This window comes from Gavialis gangeticus, unplaced genomic scaffold, assembly GCF_001723915.1.
Source record: "Gavialis gangeticus isolate Ggan-Ray unplaced genomic scaffold, GavGan_comp1, whole genome shotgun sequence".
Taxonomy (NCBI): domain Eukaryota; kingdom Metazoa; phylum Chordata; order Crocodylia; family Gavialidae; genus Gavialis; species Gavialis gangeticus.
In genome coordinates, this window is record NW_017728992.1 from 46,833,310 (window position 1) to 46,853,324 (window position 20,015).

General features: G+C 38.9%; 1 protein-coding gene across 3 annotated transcripts in view; it reads left to right on the forward strand.

The window, feature by feature from the left end:
* EXOC2 (exocyst complex component 2) overlaps nucleotides 1–16,251 on the forward strand; it is a 277,754-nt gene extending 261,503 nt beyond the window's left edge. For all 3 annotated transcript variants that reach the window (XM_019521894.1, XM_019521902.1, XM_019521912.1), the window contains exons 25-28: nucleotides 3,946–4,068; nucleotides 7,898–7,959; nucleotides 10,848–10,907; nucleotides 14,512–16,251. In XM_019521894.1, the coding sequence (XP_019377439.1) occupies nucleotides 3,946–4,068; nucleotides 7,898–7,959; nucleotides 10,848–10,907; nucleotides 14,512–14,605 (339 nt within the window). In that variant the 3' untranslated portion in view covers nucleotides 14,606–16,251. The remainder of the gene's footprint in view (nucleotides 1–3,945; nucleotides 4,069–7,897; nucleotides 7,960–10,847; nucleotides 10,908–14,511) is intronic.
* Nucleotides 16,252–20,015: the final 3,764 nt, after the last annotated feature.

Sequence of the window (20,015 nt, forward strand, 5' to 3'; positions counted from 1 at the left end):
AACCAGTGGTGAATAGAAATGCACTATCACCTACTGTATCTTGCACCAAAAGCATCTATTGATGCATCCCAAAACTGCATTCACCTTGTGTGGCTGCATCACACTGCAAACTCACATTGAGTCTGTGATCTACCAAGATTCCCAAGTCCTTTTCCATAGAGCTGCCGTCCAGCCATGTGTCACCCATTTTATATTTGTGTCTTTGATTATTCCTCCTGCAGTGTTGCACCTTACATTTGTCCACGTTGAACTTCATCCTGTTAGCTCTAGCCTGGCTTTCCGATCTATCAAGATCCTTCTGAATTGTGCTTGCATCCTCCAGTGTGTTCACAATCCTTCCCGGTTTTGTGTCATCTGCAAATTTGCTCATGGAAGCTTTCCATGCCAACATCCAAATTGTTAATAAACATCTTGAACAGCACCAGGCCCAGGACAGATCCCTGTGGAACTCCAGTCAAAACCTCCTGCCATTCTGACATGGACCCATTAAAAACCGTTTGCTTGCAGCTGTTTGTTCAGTAACTTCCCAAGTACCGAGGTGAGGCTAACAAATCTGTAGTTCCCCAGGACTACAGGTCCTCCTTTTTGCCTTTTGTAAAAAGAGGGACACTACACTGTCCGTTTTCCAGTCTCCTGGTACCTGGCCCATCTCCCACCACGTCACGAAGATCATTGTCAAAGGATCCAGGATCTCTGCCAGTTTCTGCAGTACCCTGGGATGAAGTTTATCTGGCTCTGCTGACTTGAATTAATTCCGACACAACAAAAGCTCTCTAGCCATCTTTCTTGTTAACTCCTCCCTCAGCTTGTTCCCTCCCTTATCCAAATAATCCTTATTTGGTGTCTGGCTGCAGCTTAATTTGTGTGTAACTATTGAGACAAAATAGTTTCTGAGTAGATCTGCTTGCTTTGCATCTTTGTTTAGGAGCTGTCCCTAGCTTATTAACAAAGGAACCCACTGTTTCCTTGGTCCTTCTTTTCTGGTTAACATACTCATAGAACTTCTTGTTGTCCTTAAACTCCTTTGTCAGGTGCAGCTCATTCTTTATATTTGCCTTCCTGACTTTGTCCCTACAAGTTCTTGTTATTTCCTGGTATGCTTTCTTGGATGACCTGCCCATTCTTCCATTGTATATATGCTTTCCTTTTGCATTTGAGGCATTTTAGAAGCTCTTCTTGCAGCCACATAAATGTCTTGCTATTCTTCTTGTGATTCCATCATGTAGGGACAGTTTCTAGTTGAGTTTCCAATACTGTGTCCTTTAGAAGCTCCTAGCCCTCCTGGGTGCCTTTTGTTTCAATCTATTGTCCCATGACAGCATGCCTTTTAACCCCTTGAGTTGGATGAAATTCACCTTTTTGACATCTAGCATCCTAATTTGACTGACCTCATGCTTTCCCTGTCTCAGAATATAGAATTCTATCATATCATGAGTTCTTCCTCCGAAGATACCCATCACCTTCACATCCTCCATCAGTTCTTCCCTGTTGGTCAAGACAGGATCCAAAATAGTTAATCCCCTTGTTGTATCCTGCACTTTCTGGAACAGAAAATTGTCTTCCTCACAAGTTAGAAACTGGCTTGAAATGAGCAAAGAGCATATGAGATGATTTCTTTTAAATTCCACCAAAATTAAACCCACTTTATTTTAAAACTTTAAATCAATTTTTAATGTGATAATATCCCTTCAACAGGCATACCTGCTTAAACTACTGGTTCAGCAAAGGACCCTCTGTCTTTGAATTCAGTAGGACTGTTTGTGTACTCAAAGTTGGGTATATGCTTAAATTGTCTTAAGCCCTAATAGCTTCTATTGAGTTCACCATTGCCTCCCTACATTTTTACATGTGAAATTTTGGTAGGTATGTAAAGAAATATGAGAATTTGATCAATAGTGAAACTTTTTAACAAGAGTAATACTACTTTCTGCTGCAATTTTGCTAACCTGGCTCAAGCTAAAAATTTTGCTAGCATCACTGTAAGTTTCTTGTGGGTTTTATAAACAACAATTTGCCATCAGCTGTACAAGAGCCCAAAACTGTAGTGGAAAAGTTATTTTCTTTATTTCAGAAGACAAATCTTAACTGAAATCAAACTAAGTACGGTTTTTACAAAATTGTGATGATTCACCAGTGCTAAGAATTTTTTTCCTCAGTTCTAAAGAGTAACATTGAGCGTTGATTGTGGGTGAAAAATATTTTCTTCTCAGTAGAAGATTTTGCCCATGTTCTTGGTATGCTTGTGTTGTGTAGCTCACCAGTACCTTTTGTTGCCTGAGGTGACCCTTTCACATTTTTTTTACCATTTTTCTCTGTATGTAGCTGAGACAGTTGGAGCTGTGGTAGGTTTTATGAGCCAAAGCAGCCAGAAGCAGGACAAACATTTGAATGAATGGGGTGAATGACTGATAGCCAGCATGCATGTGGTCAATATGCCTAGGCTGTGGGGCAAATCTGCTTAATATAAATGGGTCTGAGCATCATCTCTCTCTTAGGCATCATGAATGTAGGTTTCCAGTGCTCTGATTTTGAATTTCACTCACCCACACACTGATACTCACCTAAATATTTTCTTCTAGTTCATATGTTTTATAAGTCAGTTCCCTGTCAAACCAGAAGAAACACCATTTGCACACCTAAGTTTCACAAAAAGCAAAGGCCCTTTTACAAAAATGTGACCTAATTCTTTAGTTTGAGGTGGATGTGTGTTTTTTTTTTTCCCCTCCTATAGCCCCCACCCCTTGTACTTTCTTCTGTTTCTCATCTGTCTATAATATAATCCCTATTATAACATACCAGCTTTTCTCACTTCCTTTAGCTGTTTCCCTTAAACCACAGCTCTAGTACTTGTATTTTCTTTTGCCTTTTTAATCTTATTTTTTTGCCAGATTATTTCCTGGTAGTTGCAGATGGTTGTTTTATAAGCACCTTTAGACATCAATCTTGTAATGTTACTATAGTAATATTTATTTGGTATAAATGTAGCAATTCCAAACCATAATCAGGAACCAACTGAAGTTACATAAGCAAGTAGTACAAGAAGTCTGTATATGTTTTTATGAGGGGTATAGGTTGTAGGTGTGTTGGTCTAAGGGCATAGGCAGACAAGGTTCTTTGGGTAAATCCAATATCTTTTATTAGGCTAACTCAGCTAGCTGCGAAAATTCTTCTTTGCAAGCTTTCAGGTACAATTGCCCTTCATCAGGCAAAGGAGGCACCTGCAGATGGTCTGTGCTTTTCCTGGATGGAGTAATAAAGCAGCCAGAGGCCAGTACCTGTGCAAGAAAGCCAGTCAGTTAAAAAGTAAATTGGGTTGGTTAATAGGTAAGAGACAGGTTGGGGTGTGGGGAATGAATGTAGCTGTAGTCAAAGGATAGAAGGAGCAGGGGAGGAGGGGGAATGAATATTAGCTGGTAAAAAGTGGAGGCTTGGCCTGGGGAATCAGATATTGGGCAGGTTATAATGCATCAAATCCAATGGCTGTATTTAGTACATGGTTTTTTGTATCCAGTAGATTGGTGAAGTGAAGTTCACAGGCTCCTCTATGAAAGGTGTTTTGTAAATTCCCTTTGAGGATTAGAACTGAGAGATTGGAGAGAGACTGGTTTTCTTGTATGTTTATGCCACATCTTAACAGATATAGCAAACTGGATGAATAGCAGGACAATAAAGTAACAGTAAAACAGCAAGTTGTTTGCCTAATAAGCACAGTCTCAGCCATCTACCTGTCCAGCCATTATTGAATGGCTGTTGTCTTTAGACCTCATGGTACAGGTAAGCCTTTAAATGATTTAAAGGAGGGTATAGCATGAGGCAAAGCACAGATAAGGTTTATTGGGAAAGCAGCTCAGCCTGCCATTAAGGTTGATGCCTTGCAAGTCTATGCTTCGTGTGTTATGCAATAATAAGTATACCCAGCTAATGACTCGGATTTAAAACCTCCAGGTATTCACCATCTCCAAGGAGTTAGTGCCTCGAGTATTGTCTAGGATTGTGGAAGCAGTTTCTGAAGAACTAAGTCGACTGATGCAGTGTGTTTCATCCTTCAGTAAAAATGGAGCTTTACAGGTACCTGAATACTTTTGTTCTCAAATACACAAATTGAAAAACAGTATGGCGTACCTAGAGAGGGAGATGTGTGTTCCATATAATGGTATGCTGTGTTGTAATTACCTCTTTTTGTCCAAATGCAGCAAATCTCCACCTACACATCACAAGGGATAAAGCTATAGTAGGAATTATATTCTTACCCATTATTCTGTAGTAGCCTGTTAAATAGTTTGTTCTCACATTTTGAGTTTTACATAGGTTTTGGTTTTCATAATTGTGTTTTTATTTTATTTTAGGTCTTTTAAAAAAAAACCTATTAGAGCTACTGTATAAAAGCTAATGTAGTGTTTTGGGTTTTTTTACTTAGTAATATATTATTCCACTGTATGGACAATGATAGAATAGCTCATGTATTGTACTGTCACTGTGGGAAGTGCAACTGCCTCAGTGAAGAGCATGGTACAAAATGACATCTCTCTAGAGGTGCTTTCAAAGTGATCATTTTAAGTAGAACTCTTCAAAGAAATTGTTTCAATGTCCTCATTGTAGAGCAGATGAACTGGTACAAAAGATAATGAGAAGATTAATGTATTAGTATTAATTACTGTATTAATGCACAGGGGAGGAAATCTGTGCCTGCCCATTGGTTATAACAACATTTGTAAGTGCTTATCCTGTAAAATTAATTTCCAAAGGGGTGCACAGAAGATTATCTAAGCTCAAAGGGTTTTGCAAATAACTGTAGCCCTGTAACTTACTAACGTACTCATATAACATACGTCTTTATCACGTGCTTCATAGGCATAGAGCCAGTAGTCTTTTATTCAGGCAGCACTGTCAGTTAATCAGCATTCTTGAAGCCTGTAGGAGTCTAGACTGAGATAAAAATATAGGATATGTAAGGACTGTATGTTATTTTCCACCCAAGTATTAAATAGCCTCATAGTTGCTGGGGGCTGGAAGGGACCTTGCTGATCATCGGGTCCAGCCCCCGTACTTGGGCAGGAAAGACTACTGGGATCAGGTGACCCCAGCAAGATGGGTGTCAAGACACTTTCTGAAGATCACCAGGGTGGATGGACAGGACCGCCTCTGGGGGGAGCCTGTTCCAAGCCCTTGGCACTCAACTTGTAAAGAAGTTTTTCCTTATGTCTAGCCTAAATCAATTTTTAATCAGTTTGTTGTCCAGACAAACTATTTTAAATGTCAAAATATCTTTAATTATTTTAGTTATTCTGTCTTTTTTGTTTTGTAATACCTGCACACTTTTTTTTAAGAAACATTCTCAACAATGCTGATTTAAAAATCTACAACTCATGTCCATCTTTCTCTCATCATATTTAGTTTAGAATCCTCAAGCAACCAAATATTAAAAGTGAAAAAGCAGGTTTATTTTTAAAAGCATGTGTTGCTTTTTAATGAAGATAAAATGTGTGGTAGTCAGCAGTGTAGATTTAGAGACACTTAATGCTGTTTAACAAGTAAGCTATAAGTAGAATATTCCATAACCTAGTAAAATTATGAGTAGCCTTAACTACAATATATTTAAAATGCAAATGATTTTAAATAACATTACATGTAGATACTCTTTAGCAAATAAAAACATGGAAAAACTTCAAACAGAACATATGATCTAATCCATATTACCTGTGGGCTGATAAAGGGGACCGTGGTATTCCATACATGAGCATTTTGGTAGCTTATCTACCATTAACTGTACATATGTTCCAGAAGGGGATTTTTGGGGCAAGAGGAGTTTACACAAAATAGTTGTGTAATGTTATTCAGTGCAAAGTCTCAGGCTATAGGCAAATAGTTTTAAACCAATCTTATGATCTTGAGTGGGGAGAACCTTGTGGGAACTTTGTAAACACCATGTGGCAGGAGCTTGCAGGTATTTTTACACTGCAATTTTTGTTTCTGATTGGTCTAGTTATTTGTGCTATCAGTCTGAACTGAAGCTTAGCGAAGTCTAGAGTTAAAAAAAAAAGTGGGGAAAAGTCTCCCTTTGACTCAACACCTGCTCTGTCTGAGACAGGCAGTACCATCTGCCATTTCGTATTGTGTCTGAAGGTCTCATCATCTGGTGATAGGAAACCAAACATCAAAACCCTACCTTGTTTATATATCTTTTGTAAAGCCTTAATGTATGTGGTGTTTTTCAAATGCTCAAAGGGCAGTTGTATCTGAAGAAGTTAAGGTAGAAAGTAATTGTCCTAGTCGAGCAAGAATGGAAAATAAATGGTAAATATGCTTTGTGAAAGTTATCTTTGATTTGGATGAATTTGTGCATATTTTATTGAACTCATTAAGTGAACCCATAACTAAATTGTTTCTCAAAGCAGTAAAAAGTGTTACTTGTGGTCCTTTTTCCATCTCTTTGATAAAGTTCATTACTTTGATCAGAGGTGTTTTAGTTTGTATTTCCTAGCCCTTTCCCTGATCCACACACCACATTTATTCTAACTTCACTTTCTACTTAGCCTTGTCCTTGAGGTAGGACATAAACAATGGCTCCTGGTCATTGCAAACACCAAATTGGACTGTTACCTTTTAAAGCTGAGACTAAAGTGAACAGCTAAGCATCACTGTATAGCTCTAATAATCCCAAAATCTTATGGACAGGATTTTCCAAAGTTTGAAAAGGTACACAACTCAAAAATCCCAAAACATTCAACTTCAGAAAACCTACAGGATTTCAGAGATCCTGTTGTCAATTTGCAATGAGTGAAACATTTTTCTTAACTATAAAATTGATGATTAGTTGGATTCCAGAACTTTCCAGGAAGCCTTGCACTACTAAAGCACAAATCTGTACTGGCTGCCTAACTTGAGAGCAAGTGAGTGACAAGGAAAAAAGGGCAATCTCCATGTGTGTGTTCTAAGAGCTTTCCCAAATAGAAACCTTCATCAGTATTGGCATTAGATTATTAACATTATGTTGAAAAAAAGCTTCATTAGAAAACGGATGTAGTTACATAAACGTTGTCATTCTCTGTATTTCCTGAATTAATTCAGCAAATACCTCTGTAGTGGTCTAAACAGAAACTGTTCAGATTTGACTCTAGACTTCGTGGCTCTAATCCACTTCTAGAGAAAACATTTCTGAATGGAATACTTTAGGTGTTGATCAGTGTTCACCACCTTCATATAAAATGGCCATTATGGCCATAATGTCATATAATTTCTCTAGACTCTGCTTCAGTCATTTTTACCTTAGAAACATACCCAGACTTAATTTCCCACCATTGTCTGTTTAGGTGGAAATTAACACATAGGTATAGTGCAGAGGTAAAATCCCCTAGCCTGTATGCCCAGCAGGTGACAGACAAGAGAAGTGGAGCAGAGACGTCTTACTTCCTCATCTGAAGAAGAAAAAAATAATTTCAGCTGCTGAACCCAGAATAAAAAGTGTATTGACAGATTTTTGTTCTTTTGTATTTCCTTCCTTCCTGGTCAAGCTGTACTGTAAGAAGCTAAGCTCATTGTTCAAAAATATATAATTAATGCATGTAGCATTTCATTGCTTTTCCATCATAGAGCATAAAAAATATACCACAATTCATGCTTTAGCACGGTCACAGGGACAGAGAGAGAGAGATTTTCAGACAACTTTTTATAGCAGTTGCTTAAACCATTTGACTTAATTCATAAATGTAAGTGTGCCTGTAGCACTTCCCTGACTCTGGCAGTGTGACAATGAAAGCTTCAGAAAATAAACCGTCAAAGTCATGTCTACTAAACTTGCTGCAGCATACTAGGATCTTCTACTACTTGTGATATCATAGGTTTAATTGAGCAAAGAACATAGTAAAGTTCTTACCATGTTTATATTTTTATCTTTTAGGCAAGACTTGAAATTTTCGCACTGAGAGATACTGTAGCTGTGTACCTCACACCTGAAAGCAAGTAAGAGCTGAAGAAACTTATGCTACTTCATTCAAATGAACTGTCTGACAAACATGCCAAAACCTAAATGTAGCTAAAATATTTTTCATAAGCTTTTATTGTAAGTTAATTTTCACAATAAGACAGTGCCATATGCTAGAAATTCTAATAATTAAGTTAATGTTCATTTAAAGGAATATTGTTGATTTTATGAAGGTTTGTAAAACAGGTCTTAAACATGTTTGTACTAGCTAGGGGTTCTTTACTCTTATCTGCAAAGGCAAACGAAAACTTCTTGATCAGAGTCCAAGTAGTATTTCTGTTGCTGAGAAAATAGAGTTGAAACCTGGCAGGGGCAAACATTGTAGAGTTTTATTCAATCTTGCACGTAGGCCTTTGACTATGCTGTCAAGAGTCTCCCAGACATCTGTGATGCAAATCTGAAAGTCTATAGAACCTGCACTAGGTTGGGTGCCCCAGAAGGGACCCCACTAAAGACATGGAGAGTTGGTTTTGCTTACTTGTGTCTTGCCTTGCCTTGCTCCATGTACCCTTTTAAAGTGAGAAGCAAAATTCCCCCTCACTACTTCTATCTCCATAAAATCATAATAGTAGCTAGAAAGGCCCATCTTAAAATTTAAGCACTCCCAAGCATTGTGAAACCCCGTCACCCCCATCAGTAAGACCCAAAGATAAGGGAATCTTAGAGGAGAAAGAGAGTTCAGTGTCCTCCATCTTCTCTAATAGTATTGTAGGAAAGTAGGGCTGGAGGGGACCTCATGAGGTTATCTAGTCCATCCCCCTGCTCAAGGCAGGATCACCCTTGAGTAAACCACCCCATCCAAGTGTCTTGTCTAACCTGTTCTTGAAAATTTCCAGAGATGGAGATTATACATCTTCTCTAGGTAGCCTGTTCTAATGCTTGAACACTTTTAGTCAGAAAATTCTTCCTAATCTACAACCTAAACTTCCTCAGGTGCAGTTTGAGGCCATTGTTCCTAGTCCTGTTACCCTACAGACATCGAGAAAAGACTACCTCTGTCTTCTTTATAATCACCCTTTAGGTATTTGAAGACAGCTATCATATCCCTTCACTCAGTTGAACAATATTGGATCCAGGACAGATCCCTGAGGACCCCACTTGAAACCTCCTTCCAATTGGGCATTGAGCCATTGATGACTGCTCCAGTCTCTCTTCCCACGACTTGCTCCTGAGTATTTGGTGTCCCCCCCTAATTAGGTCCATCTAGAAATAACAGGAAATACTCACATTTTTTGTTTATAAAACACACAGATCAAATAAAAAGTTTGGTGAGTAGTAAAGAATGTTTAGGTGAAAAAGGTTTACAAGATACAATATAACCTCATTGTAACAGCCTGGGAGAAAAGTATATTAAAAGAGGTGCCTTCAACTGTGCTGCCTTATTACTTTTATTCAAAACTGTATTGAACATTAATGGTGTAGCCAACTATCTCCAGTTTTTGTCTTACCTGTTCTTGGAAAGGGCTTAAGGACAAGTAAACCTCAGCCTTGACATCTTCCAGTTAAAGACATGTTCTTTTTGACACAAACCAGTTGGATACCAGGCTCAGAGCCATCCCTAAAGTATGGCAAATCAGGGTGACCACCCTGGGCCGCACGCTTTTGGGAGGCCAGGTGGAGCGGCCGAAGCCCCTCCCGTGGGGCCTGCCTGCAGCTGGCAGCTCAGGCTTGTGCCACAGAAGAAGCACAGAGGACCCACCCCCTTTGCAGGGGTACCACAGCCCCATGCAATGTTAAGGGGGCCCTGCACAGACTGATTTGCCCTAAGCCCTGCACTCCCCTAGGGTTGGCTCTGACCAGGCTTGATATAACACAGAGATATTGACAGCCTCTAAATGGCTGTTCATCTACGTGAAACAGAGGAAAAAAGTTAAGTGTAAAAACACGTGCTTTCATAGCTTTTTAGTGTTGATGTTGAGGTATTTGTTGGCCCAGCTTTGAAATGGAAAAGGTGAATGTTATTCCTTAAAGCAGATTAACTCATTCCTCCTGGATAACCACTATTCTTTGTCTGATGGCTAGCACTTGTGTAGTCCCCGCAAATTCAGTCTTGTTACTTTACTTGCTTAACATTAAGTGGATGTGACTGTGAGACTTGAGTGTCCATAATGTTGTCTTTTCATCTGCCTTTTGGAGTGCTACTCTATTCACTGTTCTCCATGCATTTTGAATAGAGGAGGAGCTGAAGCCTATTTGGCATAAGCACAAATTGGGTAAGCCAAGTGCTGTGCTTTGACAGCGGAGATAAAATCCAAATCATTCTTTTTTTTTTTTTTCTGGAATCCCAGAAACACTTTTGCTCATCTTCTGCTAGCCAAGAGACTATACCTTTCCTCCTTCAGTGCAAATCTTGCCACTTTGCTAAATCTGTTATCTCAGTGCCAAATAATTGTGACACCACTATATAGGTGTTTGTTGAATATGAAATGATACTAGACTCTTGAGTACAATGAAACAATGATGACACATTCCATCTGTACTTCATATTCTTCTTCCCCATTCTAGGTAGATTGAAAATGTATTATAATCTCTAATGTCCTAGAAGTCTTAAAAACCAGTGATCCTCAAGGACGGTCTTTCCTTCTATAGACCCTCACAGCAACTGTATTCAGCCAAATGCATTTGTTGTCCATCTCTAAGGTTCATCTGGTCTCAAGTCCATCTCAGGGTGCTCTACAATATATTCAGATTGGAAATCTATCTGAGCCCATGGCTAGTTCTATTCACTTTTTTTACTAACAGTTCAACACCTCAGGTTTAAATGTTTATTTAGTGAAGTGAAAGCATTGTGCAGATTTTGTAGAATATCTGTGTGAATTCATAAGGTGTCATCTGGAGAAAAATACATATGATGATTTCATTGCAGCTCAAGCTTTAAGCAGGCTTTGGAAGCTTTACCTCAACTGTCAAGTGGAGCAGACAAAAAGTAAGTGTACTACACAGTAAGCATACTATGTTATTTTTAATACCAGCCCCAAGCCCTCTTATCACAATACCCATATACTCTTACAGGAAGGATAACCATTATCATATTCTGACTTTTATGAGCCACAGAAAGCAACTCTAAATTGGACAGTGTTAAAGTAAACCAGACTCCACATTTAGTGCAACATACCAACCCTAAGATGTAAATAAGACATGGCTATGTGCTGTCTTCATACTACACAATATAATGCTAATTTTAATTTTTTTAAATATTGGCTCTTGCTAAAAGGTGGCCTACAAAGGATTTTATAAAATTATATGTCTTGCCCTTTCATGTTTCCCTTGGACATGAACCCCACAATTTGGGGAGTTCTGCATCCTCCTAAAAAAAATTTTAAGAGGTGAAGTCTTAGTGCTTCCTGCTGTCTGGAAAAATATCTTGCTGATCAGAGAATTCTAATGTGACCTAGTTAGTGGGATGAGTGCTGAGTGTTTAACAAAAATAATTTGTTGCATGTTTCTTATGCACTGAAGTTAAAGAGGAAGGATATTCTGTGGCAAAATTCTGCAGTGGAGTTCATACCTGTTTCAATTCCCAGTACCACCACAAACCTGTATGACATTGAGCAAGTAAATCTCTCAATGTCTGGGCTACATATCTGTAAAATAGTACTTCCTTTCTCTAGTCCTTTGCTTAGTTATAGACTGGAAATTCTCTAGAGCAGGAAGTTTCTCTTTTTATGTGCCTGTATAGTGCCCAGCAAAATGGGACCCAGGTCTCAGTTGGAGCGTTGTTAGCTGTACTGCAGTGATAATTATTAGGGCAGTGTGAACCTTCAGTCGCTGATTCGATTTGGTGGAGATTAGGCCTGATTCGGTGGCTGAATCTCTGAATCTGAATCAAATCAGGAGACCCTTTAATCTCTCTGACTCAAATCAGAACCCTCCGAATCAATTCAGAGAGATTCAGAAAGATTTGACAATTCAGGCATAGGCACAACTTTAAATGTTTTTTTTCTACATACCTCACATACCTCAAGGTACCGAGGGCTCCTGAATGCTGAGATGGTGAAGCGTAGGGAGGGTCCCACAGGAGCATGGGGGGATTCGCAGTGTGCTCAGTAGCAAACCTGGAAGTGAGCCAGAAGCACTTGGTTCACTTCCAGGTCTGCCAGGGAGCATGCAAGGGAGCCTGCCAGCTCAGCAACTGGTGCCTCCTGGGTCTGGGAGAGCACCCAGGTCCCCCTGCGGCTGATTGCCGAGCTAGAGAGGCATTGGGGGTAGGGGTCAGCGCGCTCCCCGGTGGACCCAGAAGTGGTCTGAAAGTATGTCCGGTCCACTTCCAAGTTCACCGCTGAGCACGGGGGGGGGGGGGGGGCAAGCTCCTGTGCCCCAGCATCTCAGCATTCACAAGCCGCAGCTAGTACCTTGAGATATGTAGAGAAATCATTTTAAAGCTGTGTCTATGGGTGAATTGCTGATTCTCGAAATCAGCTTCATATCTTCAGATTTGAATTCAGCCCATTCAAACTGGGGACAGTGATCCGGATCAATGAATTGAATCACTGACCCTGATTTGGGCTGAATCTGAATCACATATGGCCCATTTCGTACACCCCTAATAACTATTCAATTCCTGTTTAATAGGCATTTAACAGTTTAACTTTCAGTCTCTGATTTTCAGGCACTACTATCTTCAAGAGTAGATGAGAAAGAAAACTAAGACATTTAAAAAAAAAAAAATACAAAACTTTACTTTTCACACAAAGGTTTGCACACGGTATGTGTGCAAGTTGAGGTGGTGGGTACAGAATCACCTAGAGACGTAGTGGAGTTCAGGACTCCCGTTCCTTGTAATAGGCAGCATGTGTACCCACAGAAAGAAACAGCATATGCTCAAAAGGAGCATACAGGTGTGAACAACCCAATTTTCTCCCTCTTTTAGGTCACCTATTCAGTAAGTTTATTGTTAAGAGAGAGCCTTTCTATGAAAGTTGAAAGCATGCAGCTCAGTAGCATGTCTACCATTTTCTTACCATAGCTTTATGCTATGTGTTACATATGACAAGTCCTTGCTGTTCTCAGTGGGTGCAAGATAGAATCCTTAAACAGGGATTAGCACTTGATCTGACAACCAAACAAAGTATTTGTGAACAAAGGAAGAACTGCTGGGAGCTTTGGTTTGAATTGCTTCTCTTGTGCTCTCCCTGTTTAACATCTTTGGTACCTTAAAAAGGAGTTTGTGAAAATCTAGGAAAAGGCAGCAGATTAAGTTATTCAATTCCTGATTCTTCTGATTTCCTGGAAGCTGCTGTTTCCAGCATTTGTCAGTTGGGCTAGGGACAGAAATTGCACACAAACCTCTTTAAGTGATCAGAAACCAGTTCAGATCTGTAACACAACAGCAGTTCAGTGCATGTAAACCATTTTCAAAATGGCTGAAACCAGTTTAAGATAAACCTGGATGGATATAGTATCAGACTTAACTGATTTAGTTTAAACTGGTTTCTTGAATGTCTGTCCCAGGCCTCCTCCAGATTCCAGTTGACTCACAGTCCACCAGCATCCCAAGATGCTTTGCACCTCCCTTGCCAATTCCCTCGTGCAGGGTGGTGGGCTAGCCTTGACCCAAGCTGTCTGCCAAACACGTGGCTGCATTTTCAGAATCAAAAGTGAATGTCTGTTCACTTGTTTAATCTATGCAGTTTATACTAACTTGCAAAGATTGAATCAATTCAGCCTTGGGTTTTTTGACTGTCTGTACTTACCCCAGGTATCACAGCAAGGAGATTGCTCATTTCATTGGAATATTGGGAGAAATTATAAGAATTCGCAAATTCTTTGTTGGGTCCATCATAGAAGGATGACCATGTAATATAAAGCATCTGTTATTGGTGATCTAGCCAGTACGCTGCGGGGCTAAGCAAAATTGAAGCCCTTACACACAAGACCTGAGATTTTCCTTGCAGTTCCCACAATAAAAATGTGTGCAAAGCCGTAGGGGTGCACCAATTTAAAGATTTTTTTTGGCAGATTCTGATGGCTGATTATTCATGAGCCACAGGCCCCACCCTGCCTGGGCAGTGCCTGCCTGTGCCCCCGCCCCTTTCCTCCCCTTGCTCCTTCCCCCGCAACAGACTTACCAACCAGACGCTGCTCTCCAAGCTGCCAAGCTGGTCATGTGCATGATGCAGCTGTGCACATGCACATGGCATTTATCGGCAACATTATCGGCCACATCAGCCAAAAAAGCCAATGGCCAATTATGTCAATTTTCCTTTTATTGATGCCGATGCGATATGGACTGATGTGTCAGTGCACCTTTACAAAACAATATATATATACTTTAAGAAAAGTGGGCATGCATCTGCAGCGTCTGATTAATTTATTCTCTACCCCCCACAAACAAAGCACACCTTTTCCTGATCCCTGATGAAGAAAATGTTACTTTTTCTTGTTTACAGAAATATCCCTACGTTAAGATTTTCACTGAGAGGTTGGCACATGTCATGTTAATAACCTACTGTGTTACTGGATCCTGTTAACTGGTTCACCTTAAAAACTGTACCCTCCAATTTGCCAGTTACAATTTTTTTTTCTTACAGGTTATTAGAGGAGTTACTGAACAAATTCAAAAGCAGCATGCATTTGCAGCTTACCTGTTTTCAGGCTGCTTCTTCAGCAATGATGAAAACATAGACAACTGCAAAAATTGAGCATCCCAGAAAAGAATATAAACAGACATACTCCATTAGTCCTTTATGTTTTCTTTTCCTCTAAACACTTGTAGAATATTATAGTCATTGGTGCTTCAGTTTATTATTAAACACTCTGGTCCATGAATGTTGATGCAGCCTTTTGAGTAAGAGGGACTCTTAAGTACCACTAAAAATGTTTTTGTCTAATGTATTTCATCCCATCAAGGGTGTGAAGCCAACTTTGCCTAAATACACTCTTCATAGCTATATGTTTGTAGAAGACTCTTCATTTGTGAGTTACACAAGAAGTGTTGTGTTAAAAATATGTTTTGAAAACGTACCGTTTTCTGATTCACTCTTCCACAGTACTGTGTCAGTTTTCAGCATTACTCAGTGCAGATCAATATTCATGTAAATGGCTGCCTATGCTGACACTTTGTAGCATCCAATTGGCATAAATGTTGTGTATGCGTACTAGAAACTTTGCTATCTGCAAATGGCTCTAATAATCCATGTTCAGATGTAGCATTGTGGAGGGAGCTGTGTTTGTATTTTGCATTAAAACATTAGCACTTCAGGTAACTTCTTTGCTATTGACTTTAATCTTAGTACTTAAAAAATCAGGAAGTTTTTAATTCAGCCAGTCACCTGGGCAGTACTGCAACTTGGGCATAGCTGTAATACAGCAGTACAGATAACTTTTTCATAAGGCATGTAATTGTAATGTAAAGGCTACACCAAGGTATAAGAATAAAGATATTTTAAAATCCTTCTAAATATTTAAATTACACTTTCTTTTACTGGCATTTAAGTATCAGAAGAGTAAGCAGCTTCTCATAGTCAAAATAAGTTACATATCTAATATATGTCACTGTTTTTTGTTTCTTCCTTCCAACTTACCTTTCCTTCTCAAAATAGACTGACTAAATCTATGTCTGTTCTTTTAAAACACTATTATTCACATCACCAAAACTGAGTTATTGTCATGGGGATGAAGATTCAACAAATAAAAGAAAAATTATTTTGTTCCTAGCATTTGGTATGAAATCACAGAAAACACTGTTTTATAGATGAGGATTTAATATAAAGCATAGGAAAATAATTTGTATTAACTGTAGCAACATCCAGTTAGTGCAAGCTGTAAAACTTTTTACTGACACTTGTTTTGTTTCACACATTAAGTAAATAAGGACCAAGCATGTATCTGGTCTTTATGTACTTGGTTGTTTTTGACCTGGTTTTCAGAAGTTAGAATTTTGATTTCATAGAAACTTTTTCAATTAATTGCCATTAACTGCTTGCCCTACAATTGGTTGCTTTAAAAACACCATATTAAGTTGCAAGCATAAAAAAAGAAGTACTGTAAGAAACAGGTTTATGCTAGTGTATTTATTCACTTTGAATGCTTGGAAAATAAGAATTAAGAGCATTTTAAGTCAAAGTTTGAAACATTTCAAACATATATACCTATTGACTTAATGTGAGGAAAGTACTAAACAATCCTGAGTCTACTGCTAATGTTATCTCTTGTAAACAATGTATACATTTATAGTCAAAACTTCTGTACTGATCTAAATGATTGTACTGCTTGTTCAACTTGCAGAGGAGCTACTTCAGAGTAGTAAAGAGGTATTTAAATGAAATGACCATTAATTTTTTTCTAAACTCATTTTTTCCCAAGAAATTATCCTCACCTGTTTTGATCACTGCATTTGCCTCAAAAACACTGCAATATGTATGAAGCTCTTGTATTCCATATTCCTATCAACATAAAGAAGTTCCTGCCTGAGTGTCACTTTATTTATTGCCTTTTGTTATATGGTGTTGCTGTTGTTCTTCAGACCCAGAAACAATTTGATTTCAAATGTGCTGTTGAATATTTAATGTGGAGGTACAAACAGCAAATATGATGATAATGGGGAAATAATTGTGAATTTTTTTTTTTAAATTAAGGTTGATGCATAAGTGCTTTATGAAGCAGCATAGCACAAGAGTATTAGCTCTCAGGAAAACAACCTTTTATGAACTAAGAAAACTGGTGAACAAGATGCAAAAACTGAACCTACTGCAATCAGTTTGTGTGAAAGAAGGCTTCAAGGTGCTAAGAATGTAAGAAGTGCCATACTAGGCCAGATCCAAGGGTCCATATAACCCAGTATCCTGTCTCCCACAGTGGCAGAGTGGATGCCAAGGGAAATATTATTTATGCAGGATCTGTGCAGATTGGTCAGTCCCCTGCCCTTTCCACCCTACAGCTTCCTGATTATAAGCAAGCTGCCAGCACACTATAGTTCCTCTGACAAGATTTCAAGAAACAAGATGTGGTTAAAGTGGGTTCACAAGTAACTGTTCAAAAATACAATGAAGTTAAAAAATGTCATATTTTCTCACATACAACATGCATCTTTCCCCGCAGATCAGCCCTCCAAAATTGGGGCATGTGTATGAAGCAAGGAAACTGATTTTCTGACCAGGATAGACGAACCCTGCTTTGATTCCTGCCCCACAGTGTAGCTGCTGTGGTATTACTTTAGGCAGCTAAAGGAGTCAGTTGACTTAATTCTGCACTCCAGAGGTGTTAATAATCATCTCCCCTTTTTAATCATCTTAATGCTCCACTAATCAAGCTAACCTTTGTTAAGACAGTTTTGCAGTCTGCTAGCTGCTCCTGGTCACTCTCCTCCTATTCCACAGCATGGGAGACTCCTTTTTTTCAAAATCACAGATCCACCCATGAAGACCAGTTTTCAGCAGCAGTTAGGGTTTCTGCTTTAGTTAAGCAGGAAAGCGGGGGTTGAGTGAACTGAAGATTAGGCTGTGTCCCTGCTCTGTTCATCCATAACTCTGGAAAAATATTTTTCTTCATTCTTCCTTTCAGAAACAAGATGCATGTTATATTCTGAGCTGTGCTGTATGTGAGAAAATACAGTAATTGTATTAGAGGTGGCAAAGGATTGGGGGGCCATAGCAGATACAGTCAGTTAAGGCTTGCAAGAGAGCAGAGGCAGTGAAAAATACAGTTGATGATAGCAAAGTGTTTAAGACCCTTTACAAATGTGAAATAAAAAGAGTACATAGGGAAGTACTAAGCAACTTAGAAAGAATCTTATCGGTCTTGCTAAAACACAGGTGAAAATTCAGACACATTAATGGATATGAATGTTGGGCATCTTGAAGTGCTAAGAGATTAGATCATTCATTCACTGACCTGACAATTGTTTATTAACTCCTGGATAATTAAAGCAAGACCCAAAGCCTGGGGCAGGTGTATATATAATATGGTTAATACAGAAAAGAGAGAAGTGGCTGTTTATTTTCATTTCCTTAGCAAAATGCTGGAAGAGATACCAAGAGACAATTCCATTACATGTGTGGAGAGGTTATATAACCAGAAGTAATAAGTAGCATCCAAGAGCAGAGAACAAAACATGCTAAGCAACTTGAATCTTAAAACACTCTTCATTTAGTACTCTCTGGAAGGTATATGTGATATTTGCTGATAAAATCGGACTTAGATGAGGGAGTAATTCAAAGGAGCCTAGAAGATCAAAAATGTGCACCATAGCCCTGCAGTTTTATGCATGTGCTTACCTTCAAACATGAGATATGGGATTATACACTCACATTTAAGTGTGTGTATGAGTCTGTAGATAGAGGGACAACAGGCTTTTTGGGGGGCCACCAACTCTGTATGCATAAAAACCCTAAAACAGAACAGAACCTGTTTGATTTCATTGCTGGACCACCAGAAGAAGGCGGTAAATCCATGCCATAGGATGGGTCTCAGTTCCTTGTCCATCACAGAACTTTTCATACAAGCTGTCTGCTGTACAATGAGCAGAGTCGGGGTGTGACTGAGGCTACTGCATTCTTGAGGAGCAACATAGTGTCATTGAGGTAAGAGTTTTTTTCCTTCACATACACCCTGTACTCATTCAACTGTGAAACCATACTGGGGTAGTGTCATTCATTTTGGGATTTGTCTATTGCCAGTGGGATATAAATAAAATGGAGGGAAATCAAAGAAGAGAGAAACATTATTAAAATATTGTATATATTGATTCATGTTGATCAATTAAATGAGCTAAAGATAAGCAGAAACTAAGGTAGAATAGAAATACAAGCTTGCAAATAGTTGGATGATCTAAACACTGAAGAGGGAAGGGGAATGGATCAAGGTGATACAAAATCAGGTGCAATAGAAATGATATTGAAGAAAAACTATTATGACCTCTATTACTCTAGTGCATGAGAAACTTTCCAAAGGATGTGCTGGAAGTCCCCTGCCTACACATTTTTAACACTTGACTGGGCAAAACATGCAAAAATCTGCATTGAGAGAACTTTTCCTGAAGTGATCTTTTCTGGGACATGAATTATGTGATCAAATAGGTGTTTTCCACCTCTTGAGTCTGACTTGGAGTATGGTGCAAAAAATGTTTTTCTAGAGCTTATTATGTATGTATGGCCTTATGAAAAGAGTAACACCGGAACAAAGATTTGGCTATTAACACTGCAGATGATCCTTATTCATGCAAGTTTCCTTCCAGAAAAAGGCAAAAGGGTTGCATTCACTGCTCACATTCTCTGACCTGATACTAAGTCAACAGATAGACTGTCATCAACAGCAGTGATCTTTAAATCAGCTCCATGTAGCTGTGCATTAAACTTGTGTGTGTGTTGAAAATGTACTTCCTCAGGGACTTAACTTCTGTTGCAAAGTGGGTTCCCTGCTTCATAGTAGCCTCGAGCAGGCCTCACATCATGTGTAGTCCAGATAAACTGTTATGTTTAAATGTAGAGTAACTTTTTGTAAAATCTATCAGAACACATTCAAGTAAAAAGAAGCAAAGTATCTGAAAGAGGAGATGGGTTCAGACCCCAAAATGCAGATATTGAACACTAAAGTATTTTTGCTATGCGTAGCTATAGGCTTAGATGTGATACATCTGGATCTGTGACAGTAACAGAGGTTCTTTGTCTATAATGTGCAAGGCTACTTCATGTTATGAGTGTAGCATGTGTAGGTGCTTACAGTTTTAATATGGGACTGGCATTGCTAGTAGGCACATGACCATTGTTAGAACCGTGGTCAATGCTTTTATGTCGGGAGCAGAACTAAAATCTTTTTCCAAGTGTTCAGGTGTCAGGACACAGTGGGGATTGCCATCATTTGATAAAGCTGACCTGAAATTGGAATATAGTTTTGGGAAGTTTTTGTTAGCATTTCTGCTGTAAACAAAGCTGATGAGCAGGTTGCATCCTGACTTTAAGCAGTAAGAATTTGCTTTGGTTTTGTAAGTAGCAAAAGAGGTCTTTGTATCAGATCAAATTATTTTAAATCTGAGGTTAAAGATTAAGCCGCTTCAGAATGAAATCTAAAAACTGTAAATAAATAAATAAATAAATAA